General features: G+C 30.2%; 4 protein-coding genes and 2 pseudogenes across 4 annotated transcripts; 4 read left to right on the forward strand and 2 right to left on the reverse strand.

Annotated features, from left to right (window-relative positions):
* Positions 1 to 4,366: 4,366 nt before the first annotated feature.
* On the forward strand, positions 4,367 to 7,101 carry LOC113851257 (zinc finger BED domain-containing protein DAYSLEEPER-like). Its single transcript, XM_027481724.1, has 7 exons — positions 4,367 to 4,685; positions 4,767 to 5,156; positions 5,274 to 5,294; positions 6,242 to 6,294; positions 6,337 to 6,532; positions 6,637 to 6,725; positions 7,039 to 7,101. Exons 1-7 carry the CDS (start codon positions 4,367 to 4,369, stop codon positions 7,099 to 7,101), a joined length of 1,131 nt encoding a protein of 376 aa, XP_027337525.1.
* Positions 7,102 to 7,687: 586 nt separating this feature from the next.
* On the forward strand, positions 7,688 to 9,635 carry LOC113851258 (annotated as a pseudogene).
* A 3,957-nt stretch (positions 9,636 to 13,592) lies between these two features.
* On the reverse strand, positions 13,593 to 17,865 carry LOC113849798 (probable calcium-binding protein CML18). The gene is made up of 2 exons (XM_027479974.1): positions 17,263 to 17,865; positions 13,593 to 15,664 (listed from the first exon to the last, which is right to left on the reverse strand). Exon 1 carries the CDS (start codon positions 17,703 to 17,705, stop codon positions 17,292 to 17,294), a length of 414 nt encoding a protein of 137 aa, XP_027335775.1. The 5' UTR covers positions 17,706 to 17,865; the 3' UTR covers positions 13,593 to 15,664; positions 17,263 to 17,291.
* Positions 13,874 to 15,754, forward strand: LOC113849799 (annotated as a pseudogene).
* A 3,959-nt stretch (positions 17,866 to 21,824) lies between the features above and the next one.
* On the forward strand, positions 21,825 to 22,079 carry LOC113851530 (polcalcin Ole e 3). The gene has a single exon (XM_027482039.1). It carries the CDS (start codon positions 21,825 to 21,827, stop codon positions 22,077 to 22,079), a length of 255 nt encoding a protein of 84 aa, XP_027337840.1.
* A 775-nt stretch (positions 22,080 to 22,854) lies between these two features.
* LOC113850142 (probable serine/threonine-protein kinase PBL7) lies at positions 22,855 to 25,859 on the reverse strand. The gene is made up of 6 exons (XM_027480529.1): positions 25,077 to 25,859; positions 24,728 to 24,985; positions 24,472 to 24,635; positions 24,295 to 24,374; positions 24,030 to 24,177; positions 22,855 to 23,496 (listed from the first exon to the last, which is right to left on the reverse strand). Exons 1-6 carry the CDS (start codon positions 25,612 to 25,614, stop codon positions 23,143 to 23,145), a joined length of 1,542 nt encoding a protein of 513 aa, XP_027336330.1. The 5' UTR covers positions 25,615 to 25,859; the 3' UTR covers positions 22,855 to 23,142.

Below are 25,859 nucleotides of genomic sequence, written 5' to 3' on the forward strand. Positions count from 1 at the left end.
ATTATAACAAAAACATAATTTATTAATCTCAGATATAAACGAAAAAAAATGCTAATGGCTCTAAAATAAACATTTATTATTTATTAATAAGATGATATCTCAATTATTTTTAAGAACACCAATTTTAAAGTTACTACTTGAACATATTTGAAGTCTTATAAATGAGATGTAATGCTTTAAAAAAAATTTAAAAAGTTCTAAATAAACTTTAAAACACAATAAAAAGATGTATTTTTTTAATTTAATTAAAATATATTAATATAATAAAAAATTACAATGTTATTTTATCAGATAATTAAAATTTATTATTTTTATAATAATTAATTCAAAATTCATATATAAAATAATTTTTAATTAAACATTAATATATAAATTTTTACATTATATCAAAGTTAATCTCTATTTTTTTTAATATATATATATATATATATATATATATATATATTGCTATTCAACAAGGTTTGAAAGGTCCAAAAACAAGAACAAATTAGAAATTAAACTTAGGTTAAGAAACTCTCAAACAGTCAAGTCTAATAAGGGAAGTTAAAAAAGGGGAATCTCCTCAAAACTAGAATCAAACCCACCTTCAAGCCCAAGTTTAACCAATCAATCAGCACATAAATTAATTTCTCTTAAGATATATCTGAATCTAACAAATTTAATACTTTTAAGAAGGATTATAATTTCCAAAAGAATAGAATAAAGAGAATGACCACTACTCTAAATATTTACAATTAATGATATGATTTCCTTACAATTACTCTCAATCCAAATAGCATAGATATTCTTAGTAATAACCAACTTCAATCCCTAAAGAATCTCCCAAAACTCGGGTGTAAGAGGAAAGCAATAATGTAAGAAATTGAAGAAACTAGTTATGAAGACTTCATTATGGTCTGGAATAAGACCCTCATAGCTAACTAGACTCGAATCATGCCAAACAGACTCATTTGTGTTCAACTTGTACTGTTTGACCAAAGAAAGGCTTTGAAACCTCAACAATAGACTTCAGGCAACCTCTTCTTTATTTTCTAGTTCATCAAATCTATCTCTTTTTTTTATCTCTTCTCCCCTTCATTATGCTTCATTCTTTAGGGTAGGGTAGTACAAGAGACCAAGTTCAAGTCATAACCACCCCATAAATTTATTATTCTCCTCTAAGTTTCTCTCACATATGATTTGTGTGGGAAGTTAGGGTGAGAACCCTAGCAACGCCATCCCACTCTCTCTAAAGACAAATAATATTTTTTGAAGAAAAAAATTTATTGTGTGTCTTTTTTTTACCTAAATCAAATGATATTTTTTATATATATTTTAGACGATGTTTATATTTTTAATTAATGACATATTCAATATTTAAATAGAAGTATAGGAATTCTTTAATAATGGACTAGTAGTTTCATTAAATAAAAAATTAAAGATACACAAAAATTGGGTGGTCTATATTCATTTTCATATTATTTTGTTTGTTTTCCTTCCTAACTCCAACACGACTTTTCACATTTCCTCGCATGTTCAGCCAACAACGGAATAAGATAAAATACTGTTTTCCAATAAAATCAAATGTAAAAATAAAAAAAAATGTCAATAATAAAATACCGTTGTTCAATTCCAATCTTTAATTTCTTCAGTAATGTTTATGGCAACTAGTGGGGTTTTCCAATTTGGACCAATTTTATATTTTTAAAATTCGATCCAGTCAACTTATTAATTCCCAGTGACATAAAACATTATATTATATTTCTATATTTTGCAAAACAAAAAAATAGTCAAAGAATAAAAGAAAAATATATATTATATTTCTTAGCATTCCGAAATCTCACTTTTTTAACTTTTTAAAATTGTATGGTATTAATGATAATTTTCTTATGAATAAATAATTTTTAATTAAAAATTACATTAAAAGAGCATTAAGAAAATCACTCTTTAATTTATACTAATGCAACTTTTGTCAATGTTATAAGCGCACGAGACACGTTTGCCGATTTTCGGGTGTAACCGATCGGTCCAAATCGAAGGTTTCGGCAGTCACGAGAGTGTGGAAAACAAATTGGTTGCAGCAATAAATGAAATTCGTTGCTTCGTGTTTATTTTATTCGTTGCTTCGTTTATTTGGTAAGTCAAACGGGCATTAAATTTATAAAAATATTAAGTGAGCACTCTTAAAAAATAATTACTTTAAGATTTTATACAAATTTATTGTTAATAGTTTACTGATATTGCTGTGTCAGTGATCACGTGGAATGAAAGGGTAGTTGGTATCATCCACAAAATGTCTCTGTGTCACCAGTTGTCGTTGGATGGAGAAAATGTTTTATTTTAGGTAAGTTTAGTTTCTGTCTCGGGCCAAAGTTTTTGTAGTGGGTCCTTGGATTGAAGGGTGTTTCTAGATTAAATTAAATTAAATTTTGTTTAGTGACAAATAAAAATTTGTTCACACAAAGATTAAATTAATCCAAATCCATTTGAAGTAGTTTTGATTTTATTATTCATTCATATTTTCATTTTCTTATGTTTTGCTTTTAAAATAATAAATGAATCCTTCACATTGTAATATATAATAAGAGCTCTACTCCCTGATATGAAAAATGTTTGTATAAACTTTAACAAATAACACCCTTTGTTATTGTTAGTTTATTATTAGATAGAAATAATAATTCCACCTTTTAGAGGATAACAAACCTTTAACAAAATAATAAATTTTTGGAAATAGTGTTCTATTTTTATTTTTTTTTTAAACAGAGCTAAACAGCTCAAACAACACTAAAAAGCTACAACATCAAAACTATAAGATGAAAAAGCATACCATTCACATCTTTTTAAATAATTTTGGAAACTTAGCCAATATTTCCCTTAAGAAACTTCTAATTCTGCTAATCAAATTAAAACACTCATGTATGTTATCACCTGTAGTCAAACATAACAATATAGGTAACTCATCTAACTCAATTAATTAATTGACTAATACATTAAATTTAGATTGTACAAAATATAAATATAAGTTAAAGTTAATCAGTTAATTATAATATATATATATATATATATATATATATATATATATTTCCACTTCTACGTCAGAAATTTTGTAAATTAAAATGATAATTTTTTTTTGGGTAAATTAAGTAGTTAACTTTAATTTATCTAATTAGGTAACTCAACTAACTCAGAAAATTTAATTAACTAATACTAAATAATTTTAACCTATCTAACTTTTAATTAGCGATGGCAATGGGTAAAGTACTCGATAGGTACCTGCAAAATTTATCCTCAACAGGTAGGGTATTTACCCGCTAAACGGGTACAGGTATGGGTATGAAAAAATACTCGCAAATTTCCATGGGGATGGGGGCGGGTATGGGTACCTAAGTACCCACCCCGCCCCATACCCGCATATACTATTATTATTATTATTATTATGCTACTTATGTAAGGAAGGCCTTAAGCCAAAAGCCCATAATGAGAGAGAATTAGGGTTAATACTTTATATATTTGGCTAGGTCTCTTTTATAATCATTGACAATTATATAATCATATGAGTTGCTCCACAATTTGCCTATCGAAAGTTGTGTTTTAGGAGTGTGACTTACATAAAGATCTAACCTATCACTTCTCATAGAATTCAGAGATCAAGTATAACAAATTTTATACAAATACAAGTCTTCAACAAGTAAGCCTAAAACTCTATTATAATTATTATTGATATTTTTAATTATTTTTATTGTTCTAATTTCATATATTCTAGTTTGAATAATTTTTTACTTATAATTGAGGAACTAATAATTTAAGAAAACAAGAATCTAACTTACTTTTATTTTTTAGAAAGTTTTTGTGGATGCTTTTGTAAAATTTTGGTCAAGATAAAGATTTTACTATTTATTTTATGTAATTTCATGTCTTATATTTTTTACTCAGTTCAGACTTCTTTTATAGGTCATTTATTTTATTTTATACTACTATATTTTAAAAAAAAATTCTATGCAAAATAAAAGGTTGAGAAATTTAATATAAATATTTATGTTACTCAAATAAAAGAATGCATCTTTAAATATATAAAAATCCATCTCATCGAATTTATTTTATAAGATTAACATAAAAATATATTTATCAATAAAGTAAACCATAAAAATAGTTTTTTTTCATATTTTTAATAGAAAAATTTATTTACTATTTTATATCTTTTAACTAGACTAATATAATTTAATTATTATATAGTTGATATGAGATTGATTTTTTTTAAAAAAATTATTTATATATGACACATACAAAATGTTTAGAAATTTAGTGATTAAAATTATGTGATATTATATTGACTTGGGTTAAATAAGATTTTTTATTTAAGTTCTTGCTTTTATATAGGTAATAACAAATGGAAAATGTATGTGAAGTAACTCCTTCAAAGGAATCTGAAAGTAGCTCTTCTCCAATTATTTCCATTACTCTCACACAACCTGAAAATGTTCCTAAAAGTATACTTAATGATTATGGACCGAGTGACAGTTCTGATATTAGAGGTCAATCTCAATCACAGTCTAATACACTTCCTATTTCAGTAGATAGAGATGATTGTGATGCAATTCATGATGAAAAAAAAAGAAAGATGTCGATTGTATGGAATCACTTTAAGAAAAAAATTATTAATGGGGAAGAAAAAGCTATATGCAATTATTGTAATAAGCAACTGACAGGTAGAAGATCAGATAGAACAAATCATTTGCATAAACACTTTCAAACTTGTAAGAGGAGGCCATATAAGGATATAAAACAATCAATCTTATTGAGAGAACAAAAGAAAGTAGACGGATCATCCACTTATTTAAGTAATTATCACTTTGATCTAGAACAATCTAGAAGAGATCTTGCTTCTATGATAATAATTCATGAGTATCCGCTTTCTATAGTAGACCATTTGGGGTTTAGAGCATATTCTGAAGGCCTCCAACCTTTATTCAAGGTTTCTAGTCGGAACACAATAAAAAGTGACATTATCAAAATATATCAGAATGAAAAGTTGAAGACGATGGGACTCTTAGAGATGATTGGAAGTATAATTGCTTTAACAACAGACATGTGGACAGCTAGCAATCAAAAGAAAAGGTTTATGGCTATCACAGCTCACTACATTACTGATGATTGGGATATGCAAAGTCGCATATTGAGGTATAATTTTTGTGATCATTATATGATATATTGATTTAGTAATTATTTGCATTATTTCAATATTTTTTTTATATATGTATATAATTTATTTTTACATTAATAGGTTTGTATATGTGGAATGTCCACATACAGCAGAAGTTCTGTCTAAAGTGTTAGTTGAATGCATGCTAGATTGGAATATTGATAGAAAATTATCTACCATCACTTTGGATAATTGTAGTACAAATGATTCTCTTGTTGGTTTGTTACTAAACAAACTTGATTGTTCTTCTCTTATGCTTGATGGTCAATTATTTCATATGAGGTGTTGTGCACATATTCTCAATTTAATTGCTCAAGATGGTTTAAATATTCTTGGAGATGGCATAGAGAAAGTTAGAAGTAGTGTTGCTTTTTGGACAGCTACACCTAAAAGAGAACAAACCTTTAAGGAAGCAGCACGTCAAATCAAAGTTTCCATTACAAAGAAACTTGTACTTGATTGCAAAACAAGATGGAATTCTACTTATCACATGCTTGTTGTTGCATTGGCTTATAAAGATGTTTTTATTCATTTGAAAACAAGAGAGCATATGTATACATGTATCCCTACAACAAATGATTGAGAAATTGCTAAAGAAATTTGTAGTAGGTTGGAAGTCTTTAATTGTGTGACTGAGATGTTTTCTGGGACACAATATCCTACAACAAATATTTTATTCCCATTGATTTGTGAAATAAAGTTATCTCTGCAACAATGGCAAATTTGTTCAATTGAGGCTATTAGAAATATGGCTACAAAAATGGTAACCAGTTTTGAGAAATATTGGTCTGTTATACATGGAATCATGGAAATTGCCATTTTTTTTGGATCCAAGATATAAATTAAAGTTGTTAGAGTACTTCTTTCCCAAGCTCTATGGAAGTTCATCTTCTTTTCAAATTAACAATGTGAAAAAATTATGCTACTTGTTATTTGAAGATTATCAAGCTAAAGCCATGGGAATAGTAGAAAGTTCAGCTGAAAAGTCTAATTAGATGGAGATGAATTTGGATATACTTAATGTTAATAATTTTTTAAGTGATTATGATTCATTTGTTAAAGATACAAATGATATGCAATCAAAGTCTAAGTTGGATATCTACTTGGAAGAGAAGGTATTGCCTAGAAGTGCTAGTTTTGATATCCTCGGGTGGTAGAAATCAAATGGGATCAAATATCCAATATTGCAAAAAATTGCCAAGGATATTTTGGCCATCCCAATTTCAACCGTTGCTTCAGAGTCTGCTTTTAGCACAGGAGGTAGATTGTTGAGTCCTCATCGTTCTCGACTTCATGAGGATACTTTGGAAGCACTCATGTATGCACAAAGTTGGCTGAAACATGAAAATGAAGGTATTGAATACTCTATTAATATATTTATTTAATTAAATATTTTTGTTAATTTTAATTTGATAGCTTAATTATTGATTTTCTTATTATGTACTTGTATGTTTTAGTTTCTATTGGTATTACTGGACCAAAGCAATATGTAAACTTGAAAGATAAACGTTTACAGTCATTTGGAGAGTCTGATTTTGATGAAGAGGTAAAATAGCCTAACTATACCATTTTGACTTTACAATAAATAATTAACTAATGTTATTTTTTTAGGTCTTGCAGAGTGACAGTACAGGAATATAAAGTTTAGGAGTTGGTTGTTTTACAAGATCTTGCAGATTATGTGTGCAATTTTGTTTTTGATTTTTAAGTACTTTAGTTTAGAAAGTTGATGTATTAAGATACACTTAACACTTATGATCTTTGAATATTTATTTTTTAATTATACTTGAACTTTGTTCGGTAATATTATATAAGTATTTTTTTTTTATAACTGCTTTTTTTTTCTTAGACATGCGCAGGTAATAGGGACGGGTATGGGTATGCGGGTACCCAGAGGGTACGGGGACGGGGACGGGGACTAAAAGTACTACCCACGCGGGTATGGGGCTGAGTACGGGTATTTTTTTAAAATGCGGGTATGGGGATGGGTACTATAGTACCATACCCATACCCTACCCATTGCCATTTCTACTTTTAGTGTGTACAATTTAATAGTACTTTTAAATTACCTGGTAGAATTTAATTAAAATTTGATTTTAAATTTGTATTTACTGAACTGACTTATCAACAGTTTTCTATCAAACAGCTTCTTTTACAAAAATCAAAAAATGGAATAGAAATTTGATTTGAAACTATTAATAGATTTAATTATATTTTTTATCTTTATAAATATAATTTTTTTAATTAATATCTACAAATATTTTTATTAAAAAATGATCATTCTAAAGTTAGTAATTAATTTTTATTATTAATTAGTTAAATGCTGAATTGGTTGAGAAAACTCAACGTGATTCAATAACTTCTTATGTGACATATCATATTATTTCTTTTTTATTTTTTAAAATTAAATTTTATAAAAATAACTCCCTCATTATATTTACAATCATGTTCAATCTTTTATTCTCTCATCACTCCCCTTCTTTCCCATTCCCTCCTTCTTCATCATCAATGGCCACCATAAACAAAGACGAAATCAGCAGCAACAATGTGTCTTCTTTTCCGGGCTTCATATCCACCGAGACCTTATGCTCCATTCTCACCCACCAAACTCTCATCAATCACTTTGAACCCACTCTCCCCAAAGTCTCAACCTTTTTCCAAACCCCAATTCGTCAACACTATTCTCTCTCTCCTTCTTCCTCTCTCCTCCTCATGCCCTCTTGGTCCTCTTCCCCTTCTTTCCCTTACATTGGCGTCAAGGTTGTTAATCACTTCCCTCTAAACTCTGCTGTTAACTTACCAGGTGTGCAAGGAAGCTATGTGCTCTTCAATTCCACCAATGGCAAACTCTTGCTTCCATGGACTCCACTGAACTCACCCTTTACCGAACCTCCTCTGTCTCTGCCTTGGCTTCCAAATATTTAGCCAGACGTGATTGTGAGGTCCTTGTTACGGATGGTGCTGGTGCCTTAGCACCCCATTTGATCAGAGCCCATATTTCAGCCACACCCAGTTTGAGAAAAGTCCTCATCTGGAATAGGACAGTGGAAAAGGCTACAACTTTGGCACAAAAACTGAGAGAGTGATGAATTTTTAGGGTTGAGCTTTGAGGGTTGTGGGTGTTTGGATAAGGTTGTTGGGCTTTGGGATATTGTGAGTTATGCCATCAATTCTGAGACAACCCTTGTGAAGGGAGAGATTTTGAAGGCTGGTGCTCATTTGGTTTGGAGGTTGATAATTACTCGGCAAGTGCACGAATCGTTTTAAGTAAATACCACGCTAAGTGGGTATCGTTTCACTTATCAAATAATATTTCACTAATCAAAATTCTAGTTAGACAATATCAACTATTTAGATCGAAGAAAGCTCTACAATTGAAATTAAAACAAAATAGAGATTTATAATAGAATAAATATTGCCTTCAACAAGTAAAGAGTGATCTTAAGATTTAAAACATTAAAGGTTAGGATGGTCTGAGTTTTTCTTAATCCGTGTTGAATTTCTAAATACTTGAATTAAAAATCTTAGATTAATAAAAGGATTACAAGTGAATGAACCCCAATTCCTTGGTGAATCCATTCTTTACTTATGAAAAAATATGACAATTCCTTGACTATATCTCAACACAAATATAGTTGAAGCACTAAATCAATCCACATATCACACAAAATTCAAGAAATATTCCTAAACCTTGAAATTCATGTAGTTCATCTTTTGAGCTAATTCATACACAATTTTTCCAAATCATATAAGAATCCTAATCCACTCATGAACAAAAACTCATGATTCTTGCATATATAATCGAAAGACGAACAATTAATCCAAGAAATCCAATATCAAAACCTTAGAAATCCAATCTCAATACACCCATCTCAGACCTAATCCTTTCTCCTAGCTATGGAGTTTAGCAACTCATTCTATGAAGAACAAAGAAGAAAATTGTAGGAAATTCCATAAAGAACCAAGAATTGGAAAGATGAATCTTCAATCTCTCCTCTTCCTCTTGTTCCCCAGTTGTCTTGTAGCTCCAAGCTCTTTTCCTCCGTTTTCTCTTGAGTTCGCCCTTGCTTCCATCCCCCGCTAATCCTTTTCTTTCCTTCTATTTATATGAAAACTTACTTGACAGCATCCGTGAGCGCCTAGGCGTTGCGATTTGGGCACCTAGGCTGCAGGTTACCTGAGAGTAAAATAAAACCAGTAAATTCTGCCTGGATGGTGGAGATTAGCGCCTGAGTGCTCATAATTCCAGCAAAACATTTAGAAAATGTAATAACATAAACAACTAATGAAGACAAAGAAAAAGACTACTAAAAATAACTTTTCAAAGAGTTATGGATGTCTTTATACTCTGAAAATCTCAATAAATTGATGGAACATCAGTGGTTCCTTCAAGGATTCAATGAAGGAGTGTGATGATGAGGCCTTAAAGAAGGGGAACGGTATTTGTGGAAAGTGAAAAATGAGGCTTATGTATCCAGGTTGTATGAGAAGAAAAGAAAGAAGCAAAATTAAAAGATTTTTATATAATTATGAAAAATTGTATTTAGAGACTTATGTATAATTATATAATTTTAAATAAAAATAAAATATAAATAATATGACATGTTATTTAGCTAATTGACTAAGACTTAAACAAGTTACGTAAAACTCTCTGCTAACTAGTTCAGTATTTAACATAAAAAAAAAGTTAATGATAAAAATTAATTTTTAAATTATCAATTTTTAAAAGAAATATTTTTTAATAAAAATATTTATAAAAACTAATTGAAAAAAACATAATTAATCCTTAAAAATATTTAGAAAAAGGAAAGTGTACTATATTTATTATATAATGAATGGAGCCACCACGGAGTGATGGAAACTTTGGTGCAAATGTCACTGTTATCGTAATTTGTTGATGGAGCCATGAGATTAGGAAAGGGCGCCACAATTATGTGCAACACTTTTCCGCACATCACATGGACTTTACATACAATAACATTTATTTATACAGCATTTTTTGGTATCAAATTTTTATTATTTAATTATTTTTTATTTTGTTTTCTTTCATAATTATATACTTGAATTTTGGTAAATTTCTTAAATTCTTTATATGAGATCATATGACTGTTTTAAATTTCGAACTGATGGTTAAATTGATAATAATTAAATATATAATTTTAAAATATATAAATTATTAAATAATCTTCTAACACAAAATTATGCACAAAAAAAAAAAAAACTAAGCAAAATTTCAAAGCAGCGTAAAATAATTATATTAAATGTTTATATATATATATATAATTACTAAATTTATTATTTATAATCTTATGGCATTTTTATGTTTTTCAATTTAAAATTTTAATTTTATTCTTTTATTTATATTTTACTAAATTTTTAATTTATTTCATATACATGTTAATGATTTTCGGTATTCTAACTTTTCTAATTATTATTATTATTATTATTATATATAATAAAAAATACAGTAATTTTTTAGGAAAGTATAAAATTTTTATTATATATGTTATTCAATTAAAATTTTCAAATATATGAATAGAAGATAATAAAAAAATTTGCCTCCAAACTCTTTTAATTTTTCATATAAGACTGAAATTATAAAAGAAAATTACTAGATTTGATAATTTTTTTTCCTAGACAACAATACAAATTTAGAGCATATATTTGGAGTTAATTATTTTTTTAGAATAAGTAAATATAATTTTTTGTATCAATTAATTATTGTATATATTAAATAATTACATTAACAATAAACATATGACACATGCCAACAAATTTATAAATTTAATACTATAATTTTTTTAGTCTTTGAAAAAAATATACGTAATATTAATTTAATTAGCTAATTATTTATGATTTTGATTTAGAATTTAATAAAATCACTTAGTTAATATTTAAAATGTATCCATACACACATAAAATGATACACAAAAAAGTAAGTTGCACGTGGACATTCTTGATAATGGTGTGAACTGAGTGTTATATAAATTGAAAATTGTTTCACAGCTGTTGTCTACAATTCCACAGTGGGTCCTGCCAGCACACATGATCTCGATCTGTCTTTTTACAGCTTTGAGTGGAACACACGACAAAATAGTGGCAAACAACTTTGGACCTTGTTACAACTTCGGAAGTGGGTAGGAATGACAATGTGTAAAGTATCCAATGTGCACCTGCAAAATTTACTCACAATAGATAGGGTATTTACCCGCTATACGGATACGGGTATGGGTAAAAACCTGCAAATTTTAATGGAGATGTGTGCGGGTATGGGTATCTAAATACCTACCCCGTTCCATACCTGCATATATATATATATATATATATATATATATATATATATATGCTTGAACTTTATTCTATAATTATGCATTGAATTTTTGTATTATTATATTACTTATGTGAAGTTATATAATATTAATATAAAAATATATTTAATAATAAAGTAAACCAAAAAATTTATTTTAGTTTATATTTTTAATAGAAAAATTTATTTACTATTTTATATCATTTAATTAGGCTAACACAATTTAATTATTACATAGTTAATATGAGATTGACTTTTTTTAAAATATTATTTATATATGACACACATAAAATATTTTTGTTAATAAAATCATATTGATGTTTAAATTATAAAGTGAATGATAAATAATAAATATATTATAAATTTTTATAAATTTTACAATTACCTACTATTACCGTAAACTTATTATTTATTAATAATATTTAAATTTTATTTTTATATTTTAATTTAAAATAATATTTTTCTATGTAACATATGTATTACAAGCACAACTATAATCTATTGAATCTAAATAATATTATTCTTACTATTTATTCACATTGAAAGAAGTTTTTGAAAAGATATAAATATAAAAAATTATTGTCAATTTTTATTTGTTAATTTTTTTAAGATAAAAAAGTATAACTTTTTTAATATACACGTATATTTATTTATTATAAAATTTTATTGTAACTATTTATCTTTTATTCAAATTCTTTTTTTTTAAATTTATATACATTATAAATATTTAATTCACTAAAATAATTTTTCAAAAATTTATATTTTTGATAAAATACTTTCGTATAGTATATGAGTTAAGAAATACTAGTATTAATATATATATATATATATATATATATATTAATTATATTATATTATTTTAATTAAATCTATTATTTTTCTTACAATTTCAAATTTAAAAGTTAAAAAAAAATATTTTATGTATCAACTTTCTGTTGTTAGTATTGAACTTCTCTACTCTAACTCTATTCTCATTCTCAACGTCTGTATCACTAAAACTTAATAACTATGAAATGTTATTCATTAGAGTTAGTTGTTAATGCCGTCACAAGAGGTTACTAAGTGATCCCACACGAAGGGACAACCATTGTACAGATCTATTTCGTTGTCGTTCTAACATTACCAATCAATCAAATCTCACACAAGATAAGATTATTACTGACAAATAACTTATGTGTTTAGTTTTGCTTATTGTTTCTAAGAATTTTAGTTTAGAAAATTATTATATTAAGATACATTTAACATTTATGATCTTTGAATATTTATTTTTTATCTATATTTGTACCTTGTTCGGCAACTATATATTAAATTTTTGTATTATTATGCTACTTATGTGAAGTTATATAAACATATTTTCTTTATAAATATTTTTTTCTCAAACAAACGCGGGTAATGGGTACAAGACGGGTATGCGGGTATGCGGGTACCCAGAGGATACGGGTACGGGGATTAATGTTCATACCCACGCGGGTATGGGGCCGGGTACGGGTATTTTTTTAAAACGCGAGTATGGGAATGGGTACTGTAGTACCCTACCCATACCCTACCCATTGTCATCCCTAGAAGTGGGTTGGTCCTGTTATTGTTTTTAACATTAAAATCACATTTTTTTCAGTTTTAATTATTAATGTTCATATTTTATTAAATTTTAAACGTTTTAAAAATTGAGAGAGTATTTTATACTCTTCTTATATTATATGATTTTAATTATTAATATTATATTAAATATATATAATAGATAATAAAAGTTAATAATTTCTCTTAAAAGATATAATATTTTATAAATTTTAAGATAATTAAACAATTATGATTATAAATTTTTAAAGAATATAAAATACTTTTTTAAATATAAGACACGCTAACGAATATTAGAGGCTAGACTATATTCCCCCTCTCCAAATTAGAGTGAAATTAAGTTTTATAACTTTAGAAAAGGGTTTATGTTTAACTTTGGGGCTTCGATAGAGGGGGAAAAACTGGTAAGATATGTATTTGTATTCGATATTTTTTTAAATTAAGTATAAATAAATAAATTATTTTTGTTTAATAATTTTTAAAAAATAAAGAAGATACTCTTTTTTCTTTTCTTTTTTTTAGTTTTTTACTAATCCATGCTAATTCATCTTATCTGAAATTCGGTTTCCTGAAGAACAATATATTTTCCGCGTGTTGCCTAACGATTTCATTTCGCGGTTCCAAACACAGTTTTAGCCTAGAATTTAGAAATAAGAAGTAGAAACCCTAGCCATTCATCTTAACCTATTCACAATTGTACACTAAGTTATTACTTTGAGTTATTGTTTGTTTATGTATTGGCTTTATTGCAGAATCGAAGGAGACAATTTCTTTGTGGAGTTACTGCCTTTTTTCTTACTCTCTGTATCTTACAAATGAAAATGTACGTTTCCAACCTTTTTTATTTCTTTTCAAAACTGATACATTAATTTCAATTGAACGTTTCTCTTCGTATTTGGCATGGTTGATTTTTAATTGCTTTGTAATAGCTTGGAGGCTAATGCTGGTGCTCTCACAAATTTTGAGGTCCTTGATTTCCTACGAGCTAAAGGAGCTTCGAAGGATCCAACAAGGGTTATTGCCAATGTGTCACAGTCTGAATAGAAGGTTATATTTGTTATTCTGCTCAGATATTAGATAACTCCATTTTTTTATGGATAATTTCAGTTTTTGCAAATCGATGGTGATACCTTTTTTAAGTTTTATTGTTCGATAATTGTGTAATTCATATCTAACAGGTTTATGATTATTAGGCTGACACTGCTGCCTCAGTTCAAACAAGAGAAAATATCAACGGGTTCTTGACGAGTGTTAAACAACGTGACCTCGCAAAAGCAGAGGTTTCTCAACATACTAAACAGTAGGCCAGCTGCTGATGTTGAATTATTCCCGGTAAGTATCAAAATTATGGTTTCCCCTTTTATTTTTTACACTTGGGTATTTAGTTGAAGTTGATTTAGCTCTGCATTTTTTAGCTGTAACCCCTTTCTCTGCTATGTTTTTTGCTTTGTTACTTGTCTTAGGCTTTGAAGAATTGGGTCTTAAGGTGTGTTGTATACTTGTCAGCAGTAACAAATTACTATGCTCTGATATTATCAAAATATAATGATGCAGTAATAATATATACATATATAAGAAACTGTTATTGGTAGGATCAACAAGTTTGGGGAATCCCTGAGATGAATTGATATCCAGTTGGAAGCATTTAGACAATTAGACTTAACTTTTACTTTCTTTCGTTCCAAAAGTAAATTAGCTTGTATGTTCACCTGTTAGTGAATTAGAGGGGGTGAATCTTGGATACAGCCTCTTTGCTTGCAGGGGTAAAGATGTGTATGCCTTATTTGAATATGTATTAGTGAGCATGATGGACGAATTTTGCAAGAAGATCCAATCTTTGATGTTTTCCTGTTTATTTAATTGTGCTACCTCCATAACCTTTTAATGGGGCTGGCAAAACTTTGCTAACTATAAATCAATATTCAAAGGATATTTCATTCTCGAGCTTTCACTGAATAATCACTGACTATCAATGGTTAAAATTATTAAAAATATATAAATAACTCGGATATAAAACTAGGAATCAATAGTAATTATTATGTTAATAATCAATTAATAAACTTAAAATTTGTAATCAGTGGACTTTATTTAAGATATAAATTTTTGGGGGGGCATTAAGTGGCTAGGGACTTAGGCATATCTGCCTCATTGGCCTTTAGTATTTTGCGGCCATGCTAATGAGGTTGGGGTCATTAGGTTTGCAAGTCTTGCACGCTTGAGTTGATTGTTCATGAAAAGCAGCTATGCATGAATTATGAAGCCTAGAAATTAGTGTAGTGTGTTATGTTAAATCCTAATTTTCTGCTAAAAAACTTGCATCTTTATTTCTTGATCTCGATCTCTCTCATTCTGGGTAAGACTTGGATCTATAAGACTAATAATATGCTTTCAAGTATTTTGTTTAATTGATTCTTCTATAGCCACCTTGCGAAACTAAAACCAGTTTGTTCACTTTCCTTACCCAGATCATAGATCTTTGTGAGAAGCGCTTTTCAGATGAAGAGATTACTGATATGGTAGAGATGCTGAAGAAAACATTGCCGCCGCCTGTCAGCACAAACCCTGGAGAAATCACCAAGGATGGTGAAGAAGAAACTGCAGCACTGAAAAATGAGAAAGATAATGAGACTATTCAAGACCAGAATGAAGGTGGAGAAAAAATGGACACTAGTTAAGATCCTAGTTGTGAAAACAGAATTTCGTGAATAAGCGCCAGAGGATCTCTAGTTGTGGCGAGTCAATAAAAAGAATTCTATACGAATCTACGACCAGTCGTGGGTGCTTGTATGAAGGGTGCTTTTGATAATGTCTCAGCAATATTTTATTAATTGCTTTTTTCTTTGCAGTGTCACGTAACTGCATAACTACTATTCTACTGCACAAATTTTTGCATTAACAATTTAGCATGTGCTTGTGCAGAACGATTCTTATTTAAGTCAGTAGACATTTTTTTTATTTAATAATTTCAGTTAGAAAGTTCCAATATGCAATTAAGGGACTCTTGGTAAGAAAATTATATGTTGAAGCACTAACAATATACAAATAACGGGTTCTAAGAAGACAAATAAACAATCGTGATAATACCTTTTAAGATATGACTTATTTGGAACAATAGTTTAATTGGTCTTTTTCGTTAACTTTTTAGATTGTTTGACGGGCTTCTGTCAAAACAGTTTCCTTGTATTATGAGTTAGTGTGTTTTATCCCCCAAATTTAGACTCGTACTTGGCGAGAGAAAGGAGGTAAGGGAATAAAAAAGAGACCAAAGTATGTAACTGGAGATTCAACATTTAAGTATTCATAATTTATATCTTTGTAACTTAATGAAGTAGATTATAGGAATTTGTGAGGAGCGGTTTAAATTATAATGAATAAGATTGTAAATATCTAAGCAATACACATACAAAAATAAGTTATTAATATCAACCTATAAAACTTGTATATGGCTTTTAAATAAATAAATAAATTTAAATTAACTTTTAATAAATTAATTTCAAATAATTCACGGATGCCTTAAATTATTTACATCTGTGACTTAAATTTATTAAGCTCTTACCATTTAGAGTAAATTCAGAGAGTACGTTTGATTTTTATTTTAAAAACAGTTTTTAATTTTTTTAAAAAAAATTTAATACTATACTTAAATTTATTAAGCTCTTACCGTACAGAGTAAATTCTAAGGGTACGTTTGATTTTTATTTTAAAAACAGTTTTTAATTTTTAAAAATAAAATGTAATACAAATTAGTATTACATTTTATTTTTAAAAACTAAAAATTATTTTTAAAATAGAAATAAACATGCTCTAAGTATATTTTCTTTTTCATCAAATTTACATATTGTCATTTACAATTTTACTGACATTGATAAATTTTATTCAAAACATTTATTATATCAAAATATAATAACTTTTTTCAATAAAAAAATTATATTACTCATAATATTTTTACAATAATACCTTTTAAATAGAAATAATAAATCAACAAATTTAATATATATATTTTATTAATATTATATATCTTTCCTAATTTTTTAAAAATTATTCCATGTTCTTGTTTATTTTGGAATTTCAAACTTAGACATTTCTTTAGAATCAACGGCAAAGACGTCATCGTTTTCCCTTAATTTAAACATCAAAGCTACATTTTACACACATAATCACAACGTAAAGAAAACTATTTTAACTTAAACTACTCACTCACTTGATAATTAAAGTTAGCAACTTCTAAGCCTACGAGCGAGTCATCATCTTCTTGAACTCTTCGAAATTGACGTTGCCGTCGCCGTCGGCGTCCACGTTTCCAATCATCCTCCGGCAATCACTCAGCGAGCATTTCTCCCCCAACCTCCGCATCACCGAGTGCAGTTCCTTCGCCGAAATCAACCCGTTCTTGTCCAGATCGTACATCTCAAACGCTTCCCGGAGCTCTCTGTTGTCGCCGCCGGCGCAATGGAACTCGCCGAACTCCTTCAGATCAATGTAACCGTCGCCGTTCTGGTCAAGCTCCGCCATCATGCGCCTCACCTCCTCCGACGTCGTTTTGGATCCCAACGCCGCCATCATCTCCTTCAGCTCCGTGCACGAGATCTTGCCGTCGCCGTTCTTATCGAACTTGTTGAAGATCTTGCGCACCTCTTCGTCCATGGCGTCGCTGAGAGAGAAACAGAAAGAGTTCAGTTGGTTTTGCGTGAGTCGCGCTTTATAGAAAGCGCGATCGGCGATTGGGTCACGCAAACGCGTTAAGTAGGAAACAAGTTGAGGGAGAGAGGAACTGTGTGAGAGCCAAACGCGGTGTTGAGTGTGGCGGAAGTGAGGAAGTTAGTTAATTGAAAGCGAAGGAAGGTGTTTATTGTCGACCACAAGAAAGGCGGACACGTGTCTTATTCTCATGGAGTGCACGAGAATTGAGATATCATGTTCTAATCGGCTACGTTGAAAAATGGTCCCAAATAACAAATGCCTTATGTTTTTTCGTTTTTTTCAAACGCTCTTCCAGAAACAAACCTCACATCAAACATACGTTGCTTCAGAAGTTTTTTTTTTTTTTAAATTGTACTTTATTATTTAAAATATCTCGTAATATTATAATATATTTATATTTTTCTAGCAAAATATCTTAATACATTTTAAAAATTTTAAATCATAAATACAATTATTATAATATTTTAAAAATTAAAAGATATTTATATTTTTATCGCACACAATTTCCTTTGATAGGCAGCAGCATTATTGAAGGCGGCAAGCAAATTTTTTCTCTCAAATATGTAACAGAATTATATTTATTGTAATTTGAAAATAATTTTTTAGTAATTAATTTACGTATTCATTAATTTCAATTATGTATACTTAAAGTTAATAATTAAAATGTATTTACATATATAAAGAGAGAGGGAGTGTACGAAATAAGCTGTGAGCAATTGACGGTGATTATGCATGCTCACATGGTGACATTGTTACAGAAGGGTAGAGTATGGCCTACATTCTCACATATCACATGCTGAGATATGTGATGTAAGTGACACTTGTGGTGAAATGTTCATTGACTTCGGCCCACTAATTGGATTGCATTTCTATACTTTAATTATTAAAAGGTTAATGTTATTTCAGTTAAATGAATACACATTTAATCGGCTTATATTTAAGAAGTTAACACAAGTTTGTAATTAAATAGGTTAGTTTGTAGGATGATCTGCATCAATATTTTTAAAATTTTATTTATATTTTATTATTGTTATTTTAAAATAATTAAAATTTATATTTTTTAATTTTAAAAGTATTAAAATTTGATTTTTTTCTTATGGGTTAACCAACAAATTCATGAGCTGAATCTATTGCCTCCAGCAGAAGCTAACTCTGATTCATTGCATCAATTCAATTTTGAAAGGAGGGACTTTTATTGCGCACTGTTGACGTAGGATTTGGATTTTATGCAACCAGACACAGAGAGGACCGTCCAATTTTCATCCAACGGCTCAGAAGTTGCAACAGTTAGACGATGTAGATTTGTGTGCATGTTACTTTTCAATTTTTGAACCGTTGGATGAAGATCGCAAGGTCCTCGTTGTTTGACTGCAGTGAACATACTATTATAACTTTCACCTGTAAATATGCATAGATTCTAGATTGAGTATTCGGGTGTTTAATCCATAGTTTTCATAAATTAAAAGTCATAGACTTGAGCCAATAGCATTTGCTACAACATTGAGGAGTGTTAATTAAATAAGATTTCATGTTTTATTTTAATTGCAGCGATGATATGCTGCAATATGTGGTAGGTATAAAAAACAAAATGCATGCCAAATAGATCAATGTAAGTCGAATAAAAGAGAATCAATCTGAGAAATTTGTCTCTGGAATTTATAGTTTTTGTACAATGTACCAACTCAGTCTATGAATCTCATACATCATTTTGATAATCTTTTTAATAATTTTTTACTTGTCAACTAAAATTTATTAAAAATTATAAAAATAATAATTAAATTATAAATGAGAAAGAGTGAGACTTGTATAATTTTTTAAATAAATTTGAGTTAATAATTTAGAGTGTTATTAGCATTTTTCAAAACAACATTATTGTTGTTGTAGCTTAGGAACCCTTTTCAGTTTTAAGTGATTGTTGTTACTGTTCCTTTTGAGTGTTTCACACTTTGGCTTTATCTTTGATTAATCAAGTTATTGTGATAATATTAGTATACTATGTCAAGATCTTCCTAATTGTTCTATAAGTCTTAGTGCATGTTGTTGAAATGGCGTTTATTAAAAGGTGGATCTCGTTAACACAATAGAGTTGCTTTATGTTAGGCTTTACAGTTTTCAACGTGAAACCAAACATGCAATTAGACAGAACCATGCAAGTTAATACACATAGCCGATGCAAAAGTTGTCAAATTATGAGTACATGGAAGACAACAGAAGATATCATTATTTAAGGTTTCCATACAAATAAATAGGGCATAGTTTGTATTCTTCAATATCACTAGGGACTTTTTGTTCCCTTTTATTGAATACAAGTTACATGGGACATAAAGTATTACTATTTAGCAATACATCTCTAATGGCTCCAATCTAATTAATTAAATATTATTTTCAGATACATGAAGAGATTTAATTTTTCTCATAAAATGTGAAGATCCACATGATAATGCTGTTACTTGTTAACTGTTCCATTCACAATAGCTTTCTAAAGATCTATTTTCTATAAGTCTTTTCAACTCGTGAGCCAATATTTATTTTATTGTGGCCCTCTGATGCACCTTCAGAGATGGCTACGTTAACAACTAACAGATAATTTTTTGCTGCTTATTAATGTACCCTCATATTCCGACCACATTAAGAATTGACTTCTAGCACAATAAATGCATTGCATGCATCATTCCGAAGTTTTGATTATTTAAATAAACTAAATACAGATAAAATGTTTACAAAATATTTAAGAGAAGATTGACTTAATTGATAGAAGAATTATTCATTGACGATTTGTGCATATCTCATTATATTTAAGGTTGATTGAAGAAATTTAAACGTTGATTAATTAAGACAAATAGAATTTTCTTTTAATTTAATAACTAATCAAAGAGAAAAAAATAATAAATTACACATGTCATGAATCCTTAATTACATGAGAAATAATATATATAGAAATTATCTCACTATAAAAAAATGAGGATAATTGGATAACCTTTTCACAAACAAAAGGAGCATTTTGGTTGAGAGAATAACAAAAGGAATGACCCAGGCCCAACGAAAATCAGGGGAACAGACGAGGAGCAAGCGAGTTGCTAAAAGTAATGGGCTAACTAGACTTTCCGGCCCAAGCTTGGTTTCCAGTTTTTTAATAGGGTGGGCTGGTCTATTATTTTTTCAGGAAAGTATCTATAGGATGCTATTGAACCAAGAGTTAATAATCAACCTTTCTTTCTTTCTTTTGTTTTTGGTCCAATGTAATAATCAACCTTAGTGTGCTCTTTTTCTGAAAAAAAAAATGGTAGCAGTAAACCTTCTATTCGTTCCAAAAATTACGATCTTTTACTTGCCGTTGTTCAGAGTTAAATTAGTTTGTATTGAAAACCATACCGGGAGGTTTTTTTGTTGTTAACTATAGAATTGAAACCTATCGCAGGTTGTATATATTAATGTTAGTGATTATTAGGATGTGGGTAAGTTCTCTATTGAGCTCTTCAAATTTAATTAAAATTTTATTTTATCAACCAAATAACATTAGCTCAATATATATCCCCTAATTTGGAAAAAAAATCTACATAAATGAAAGCCAATAATGAGATACTACAAGGCAAAATCGCTTTTGTATAAACCGCCATAATGGTTAATCACACCATGGTTTAACACATCATTGTTTTTTGGCTAATTATGGTTTGCTTTCCTAGGTAACATGATGTTATATAGGATAGACTAATATCCTTTATAAGAGGGGGCATGCATGTAGGACTCTACCACATCTCATATAGCAAAATGACCCAATTTGGTAAAACACTTTCAACCATTATCTTAAAGACCATGTACCTCCATTCATGGTGGAAAATTTTGAATTTAGCTAAGTTTAGTAAAGCAGTTGTGAATTGTTATCTTGGTGACTAAGTCTTATTGTGAACAAAAAGGAAATCCCATCTGCTAAATATGGCCATAGCTTATCCAAACTGTTTATAAGCCTAGCTCCTAGGCCTTTAACCTCTCAATCTCCATTTTCAGTGCAACCCCAAAATCAGAAGAAACTCATTCTCATACATACAATACAAACATTCAACAATGGCTGATGATCCACAAGATGTAGCTGATAGGGATCGCATTTTCAAACATTTTGATGCCAATGGTGATGGCAAAATCTCTTCACAAGAGCTTGCTGAGTCACTTAAAACACTTGGATCAGTGACCGAGGACGAAGTGCTAAGGATGATGGCGGAGATTGATACAGATGGTGATGGCTTCATTTCATACGAAGAGTTCACAGAGTTTGCAAGAGCTAACCGTGGCCTAGTGAGGGATGTTGCCAAGATTTTTTAAGTTATTGTCTATATTTCACCTTTCTTAGTTTTTATTCTTTCTTGTGTTATACTGTCAACAATATTGACAAATTACAATCAATGGTCATTGTGTTCTTCTTTTATATATAGTTATATCATATACAATGGAGCAATGATAGGTTCATGATGTTAGCCTCATTGGGATTTTGTTTTAGTCGTCGTATGGTTCATATTTTTTCACATGTACATTATTATAAAGCATGGCTCTTGACCTAGACTTTAGAGGCAGTTGGGATGCTCTCATCCCTATTGGGACCTGCTTTAAAACAAAATGCCAGTGGAGTTATCTACACAAAAATCTTAAGGTTGTATCTAGACACAACACATCTTTTCTTTCTTTCCTTTTTATTTTGTTGACACTGACGTAACACAATGAATAAAAGAAGAGACAATAATTGCACAAAGCTGTATGTTAAAATCAAACTACATAGGTGAATTAGTAAATAAATAAAATTAATAATAAGGCAGATGCTCAAAAATAAATTTCTTAATTAAAAAATAATCTTTACTTAATATATTACCTCCATTTTAACCTATTCTTAATGCATTCAGTTTCTTTGTCTCTTTGGTCTTCTTTTTCTTTTGTTCGTTTAGGGCCATAATGAATTAGGAAAGGTAGAAGTAGAAAAGGGGTCTTAATATGGCAATGTGCACCTGATAAATCAAGCTTTAGTCTGAATGGCTATTCCTACCCCCCCATCCCACCAAAAACATGAACACTTGTGAACCAAGAACTTATAGGGATTAGAAATAATAACAAAAGCTTTATCCCTCTTGGGTGAAGCCAGTAACATGAATTATATAAAATTCATAAAATTTACCAAGAATTGAACATGAACCACAAACAATGAATGAAAATCTATTACACTTTACCCTTTGAGAAAAGGGAAAGGTAAAAAGGTAAAAGAAAGATATCTACACATAATCTTCATCTGAGCTCCTACATCTATTTACAATTTCAACTCGCTTAAATCTAATCTCTAGCACTCATAATAACAATCATGGCAAAAAATAAAAGGTTATTTCAAGGTTGTCATCATGTTTTATCGACCATAGAGATAATCATCATCCTCAAATTCTGCAACTCCTAGCATTGCCAAAGCCAAGTGACTTTTCATCTCATTATTTGTTTGTTGTAATTGAGAATAACAATCAATCACGCATCCATTCCCAAGAAAACTGGACTTCTTTCTTTTAGAGAAAAGAGGTTCTTCTTCACCTTTCAGTATTGCAATAATCTCATGTATGCCAGGTCTCCGAGATTCTTCATTTGTGACACAGGCAGCTGCTGCTTCAATCATTCTACCCATTTGATTTGAGAATCTCAAACTGCACTTGAGTTGAGGATCAATCAACTCTTCAATGGCTCCTTTCCCTTTTAGTAGAAAAGGTTTAGCCTGCATATGAATGGGTATCAGCACAAATGTGGCCATAAATGCCAAACTTTGGTGGAGGTTTTCTATTACAAAGGAAAATATATAATTCACTATTGAAACAGAAAAGCATATAAATAAACTTCCTAATTTCATTTATCTACCCAAAAAAGGATATTAATTAAATTCAAAATACAAATCTTCATTGTCTCTTGCTAAAAACAGTATCTGCCAAAACTATTAAGGCAAACTAGAAATCCAACTCTCAGACATTACAGTTAGATTAAATAAGTTTGATGGCACAAGTAAATAAAGTAAACCATTTTCAATTTTCATTTGATTCGTAATAGGAGTAAACAGTTAGGATAAAACATTGTTCTGTGATCTAGAAGCAATAACTAAGGTGAAAATGATAATATTGTTTTACAGTACTATTGGAAAGGGGTAGATTATGCAGCGTTTTGTTTATTATCAATCACATCCACAAAAGGAATAAGTTCAACTATTGTATGATCAATAATTAAGGCAACTATGCAAGAATTAAAGTGTTGACTCACCCATAAGACCAAGTTCTCCTCTCCTGGAGACCCTCTTGCTTCGATTGGCTTTCGGCCAGTGATGAGTTCCAATAAAACCACACCAAAAGCATAAACATCAGTCTTGTCTGATACTTTCCCATGTTGGAAATACTCAGGAGCCAAATATCTGTTGCAAAAGCAGAGGTATAGAAGATTTAATTTCAGGAATTATAATATGAAAAAAAAAAATGATACCAGCAGACCAAAATTTTGCAGAACCAATACAAAAGGAATAAGTTTGTACCCAAATGTTCCTTTGACAGTTTTGCAAAGGAAAGGAACAGAAGGTGCAGAAGTCCATGTAGCTAATCCAAAGTCACATAGCTACAATTTAACAAAAAAACAATCAGAACAACATGCAACCGGGTTGCCTATGAGATAGTTTCCACGATACTAATCAATTCACAAGAAAACATCTCACCTTGGGAGTCTTCTTGGATGAAAGCAGAATATTTGAGGGCTTAATGTCTCTATGAACAACACATCTTTCAGTTCCACTATGCAGATAAGCCACTGCTTCAGCAATCCCAATTGCAACTTTGTACCTCACAGGCCATGGAAGTGGTGAACTACCCTTCTTCCTCCCTACAAAACAGGCATGCTAGGATCAACAAAATTCACCAATTCAAAACCTCATAAAAGAGAAACCAGGGAGAATGAATCTGAGAAATGAGTACCATGCAAGTGGCGCTCCAAGCTTCCCCCTGACACATACTTGTACACCAAAAACAAACCCTCCTCCGAGTCAATACAAAACCCCAGAAGAGGAACAACATTTGAACTATGAAGAGAACTTGCAATCATCAATTCTCTACAAAAGGCCTTAGCAGATTCCTTATCTTCCTTGTCCAATCGCTTAATTGCCACAGCAGTCCTCAAAAGCCCAACTCTTCCCCTAAAAACACAGCTCAATGCCCCTCTCCCCAACACTCTACCTACCCATTCCACAACAAAAAAGAACAAATCACGATCTCACACAAAGGAATCAACTTTCATTAAAACAACACAACACTCAAAAAAACAAACCTTTGGAAAAATTCCTAGTAGCAGAGAGAATTTCAGCATAGCTGAACCTGATCAAAGTGTGAGCCACAGGGGATATGCTTTTCTCCAATGACTCCATTCTCCTGCACTTGAGCTCCCTGGCGCGTGATTCACTCATCCCATTGTCCAAATTCACCATCAAAACAGTTGCAGCAGAGGAAGAACTCATATTCAACGACTCCAACTCAACCTGAGAACAGAAACTGAACCTGAAAGAAGAGTGAACCGATTGAGGGTCAGCATTGCTCAGTTCTGCTCCACACCCACCAGACTCCGCAAGCAACCATGCCTTGTTGTGCTCCAAATTCGTCTTCTTGTGACCGTTGCCGTCGTTTTGGCTCCTCCGGCGACGGGAAGGGTTAGCAACACAGGCAAGGCCAAATTCCCATATCATTTTTCTCAAAAAGGTTGTAAATTTGAGCTTGTCGTAGTCACAGTAGTGATCTGCAACTAAAGATGAAGCATTTGGGTCATCGGAAAGGTCACTGGAATCAGTGCAGGTTCCTTGGGAGAAACCCATAATGAAGTAGATCCCAACAAAAGCACAAAAACCCAGAAAAACCAAATGGGGTAGAGAGAGAGAGAGAGAGAGATGAACCAATTAAACCCCCCCCTAAAAAAAAGAACTGAAAAAGTTAAAGCTGCTTTGCTTGTGGGGTGGGAGAGAATTTTGAAAAGAAAGAGAGCTGTGAAGAAGGCAAGACTAGGTATAAATATATAATTGAAATTGAAATCAAAATTGGATTTAATGTAATGTTGGAGAGT

The sequence above is a fragment of the Abrus precatorius genome, unplaced genomic scaffold, assembly GCF_003935025.1.
Source record: "Abrus precatorius isolate BTA unplaced genomic scaffold, Abrus_2018 Scaffold9, whole genome shotgun sequence".
Taxonomy (NCBI): domain Eukaryota; kingdom Viridiplantae; phylum Streptophyta; class Magnoliopsida; order Fabales; family Fabaceae; genus Abrus; species Abrus precatorius.